We start from the raw sequence: 3,860 nt of genomic DNA, 5'->3' as shown, positions 1-3,860 counted from the left end.
CCCCAAAACACAGAACTTTATTAAGGTTTGTACTGATGATGGCAAAATATCCTTTAACTTTACTGCTTCCTCAGACTGGAATCAGCTGCAGAAAGTTGTATGTCATTTTAGGATTTTGTAATGTCTGTGGGCTGCTGCTGTTCTTGACCTGGTCTCACTGGAAAAGAGATATTTAATCTCAATAACATCTACCTGAGGCCTGTTGCACAAAAATTAGATAAAGGATTAAGCCAGAATTTTTGTGTTATCTTGGATAAATTAATATGTGATTTTTGTTGCACAAAACTGGAGACAACTACGTTTCCATGGTAACTAATGCTCTGAAATTAACCTGGTCCCGACCAGGCTTAAAGTCAAGCCTCTTTAATCTGTTATTTCAGAGCAGCACTGTGAATGCTGAATGCATTGTAAGAAAATTATGCATTGTTCAAAATGGTATGTCCGAATAAACAGGAATCCACTGGATTTCTTGTTAAAACTTTATTTTCAATCTTTTGACTCCAGTCAGGTTCATACAGCACACAGGCCTCAGCGTAAGACCTTGGGCTGAATCAAAACAAAAACACAGGAGCCCTGCTCTAAAGCAGAGATTCTGCAACACTGACAACTTCTTTCTACTATAATAATGAATTGAGCTTATAATGTATCTTTCTTCCTGGTTACACCCCAGGAGGTGTTACTTTTTACGTCAGACATCAGAACGTAACTCATTTGTGTTTAGGCTAATGAAAGAACACACGATAAGACACACACCAACTCTTTGTCTGCTTTAACCTTACAAGCTGAAATGATCAGAAAGTATAAAATACAATACTGCATCTAACATTCTATTAATCAGTTACAAAATTTCCTTCAGCATTGTAACACATTCGTACACAACCAGCTCTGCTAATTTTCCCCCACCTTCTCGCACTCACACATACTGTAAATCTTTATTCACCTGAGTTGATCTACAGCCCCTTACCTTAACGTGTCCCAGTGATCTATGGCCTACATCCGATATCCTGATTGTATAAATCTGACTTTTGTGCAACAGGCCCCTGGTTAAATAAAAGTTTAATAATAAATTAGGGATGCACCGATATGAAAATTTTAGCCGATATCGATATCCGATATAATTATTGCTGTTATGGCCAATAACCGATATTTACCGATATTACACAAGCATACAAATTATATTATACACGCAAAAACACACTTTTTTTTGATACTGTAAATAATTGACCAGACCTCTGACATGGCTCCCTACTTCAGTTATTCCTGGTTACGCAGCGTCAATAYCACTATCACGATCAAACAGATGCTGCTCAACCAACCGTAGCTCCCAAAACAGAAACACAAAGCTAAAAAGTGAGAAATCAAWATYGGACATTAAAATCAGCCCCGTTTTACATATCGGRCTGATACCGATACTCTAAAAAATGACCAATATCGGCCGATACCCATATCAATACCGATWTATCGTGCATCCCTATAATAAATAACAAAAATTTCACTGTTGATGTAATCTTTTCAYGTAGAGCCATTCTGCCTGGCCAGCTACCCTTCAGCCTTCCACAGTGTGATGTTCAACCCTGTGGAGCCCAGGCTGCTCGCCACAGCCAACTCTAAAGAAGGTGTTGGATTGTGGGATATTCGCAAACCACGCAGGTGAGACATTTTCCTCTGACTTTTAGGTCTTCGTGCTGTTTTCAGAATAAACTTTGTGCCCTTTTAGTAKAATATACTTTATCTGCTATACAGTTCTACTACCTAGTTGCTACCTATGCTAATTACCATTCCCAACTAGAGATCATTGGCTTGAAGTTATKGAACTGTGAAACAAGTTTGATTATTGTAATTTGCATCTCTTGTAGTGTACATATTCTCTTTACTATTTTAAAAGTTTAAATTATTGAAGATGCTATATGAATATTAATTGAAAATTGATGTTGAATGAGTTGGCCTAAATAAGTAAGCACTTATTATCAAGAACTGGAGTAAAAGATAACAAATAATGAAACCAGRCAAGAAAATTAGAACAAGAATCAAACAAACCATGTAAAATATTTCATCATAAATCTACTATCTGCTTTATTGTTGTGCTACATGAYGTTTGAATGACAAACTGAAATAAAGTGAAGGTTTTGAGCTCATTCTTATTGGTGAAAGTTCAGTTTCACAATTCTGAGAAAGTCTTAACATTATCTAACAGGATGTATGAAGGAAAGGAGCACAGAATCATTCAGTTGCATGATTTTATTAATCTGAACATTCAGCTTGATCTGTACGCCAACTTGCAGTATGAAAATGGCACTCTGACACATGTGGCCCTTGGTAACTTTTGAACAGTTCAGTTTAGGAATTCATGCATTTTTTTTAATGAACGCTGGGAATGATACTTGATACTGTCAGCGCAGCAGGTTACCCACCTATTGGATGAGGGTTTTTTTCTTTTTTTTTTCATGTAACTTTGCCACCTTTATAAACAATGTTCATGGATTGTAAAATTTTTGAAAGAAAAACACTGAGCTTTTGACAGTTTTAATTTCACTTATTACCGTGTTCTCTTTTAATTGACTCCTTTGTACTAATACAAAACATGAAAACTGCTTTGTTACCCGTGGACCTTTAAACAGAACTGGCTTGTTACAGAATTCCTACATACCCTCATCTACATCTCTAACTAATTGATGGAAAAAATAAAGTTAATCTGATATTAAGTAAGCAGGTTACATACAAGGTTTTAGACAGATTTTTTTTGCAAATAGTTAAAAATAAAATAATATGCAAAGACGTCGATGAACAGACATAATGCTCCCAGGGGTATTGAAGATTTCATAAAAAGAGGAGTGCAGGTACCAGCTGGTGTTAAAGACCTGGTTGATCCTCTGTAATGTTTAGAGATTTTACAAATTTAAATGCTTTCTTTTCCTGTGCTCTCAGCTCGCTGCTGCGTTACGGAGGCAGCATGTCCCTGCAGAGCGCCATGAGTGTTCGCTTCAACAGCACAGGCACACAGCTACTGGCTCTCCGGCGCCGCCTGCCGCCTGTCCTCTACGAGCTGCATTCCCGCCTGCCCAGCTTCCAGTTTGACAACCAGGGCTACTTCAACTCCTGTACCATGAAAAGCTGCTGCTTTGCTGGGGACAAAGATCAGGTGGGTCAACAATTCATAGGAAACTGAAACTGCTACTACAAACACTAAAATGAAAAAGCTACACGTCATGCCCACATTTCCCCTTTATGTCCATGAAAATATGTACAGAAAATTCTGCACAGGAAAAGGAGATTTTTTCTTTTTAGTAATTYTGAAACACATTAAACCAGTCTACACTGATCTGCAGCAGTTCACACATGCTTCTCTGGAAAGCGGGAGAGTTTTGGATGCAACATTCTTACTTGATGTGTCACCTGTGAAGCTGAGACGAAGCACACAGGTGTTCACGTGCCCTCAGCTACACTCATCGGAGAAATAAAAAAAAGGTTAAAAAACAAAAAGGTTTCGCTTCACATCCAGTTTTTCTCAATTCAAAATGTCCAGAATGTGTGGAGATCCAAGCTTTATAGACCTGYATGAACGTAACCAAGAGAAAATGCATTTTCTGCAAAATGTAATCATGGAAACTAAGAGCTTGAATGACTTCAGGGAAATCTACCAAAGAAACTAAAACTGAGTTGGTAAATTTTAAAACAAAGCAAAGGCTTCAGTGAGCTAATATTAGCAGAACACATGCTGAAATGAACAAAACACAAACTAAAACTAGCAGACCACAAGCTAAAGACTAAAGGCATCAAAAAATAGCAGGACAGAAGCTAAAATTAATACAACTAAAATTTACAAAAACAATGCTACAAACTACACAAGTACAAATTTGTAC

General features: G+C 37.4%; 1 protein-coding gene across 1 annotated transcript in view; it reads left to right on the top strand.

Moving 5' to 3' along the window:
* Positions 1-3,860, top strand: part of dcaf5 (ddb1 and cul4 associated factor 5) — a gene marked incomplete at its 5' end in the record, with an annotated part of 23,333 nt that overhangs the window by 8,301 nt on the left and 11,172 nt on the right. Inside the window, 2 exon segments of the mRNA XM_014025717.1 lie at positions 1,521-1,650; positions 2,926-3,139. Of these exon segments, the coding sequence (XP_013881171.1) occupies positions 1,521-1,650; positions 2,926-3,139 (344 nt within the window).

Source organism: Austrofundulus limnaeus, unplaced genomic scaffold (assembly GCF_001266775.1).
Source record: "Austrofundulus limnaeus strain Quisiro unplaced genomic scaffold, Austrofundulus_limnaeus-1.0 Scaffold493, whole genome shotgun sequence".
Lineage (NCBI taxonomy): Eukaryota > Metazoa > Chordata > Actinopteri > Cyprinodontiformes > Rivulidae > Austrofundulus > Austrofundulus limnaeus.
This window is presented reverse-complemented; position numbering and strand designations above follow the sequence as displayed.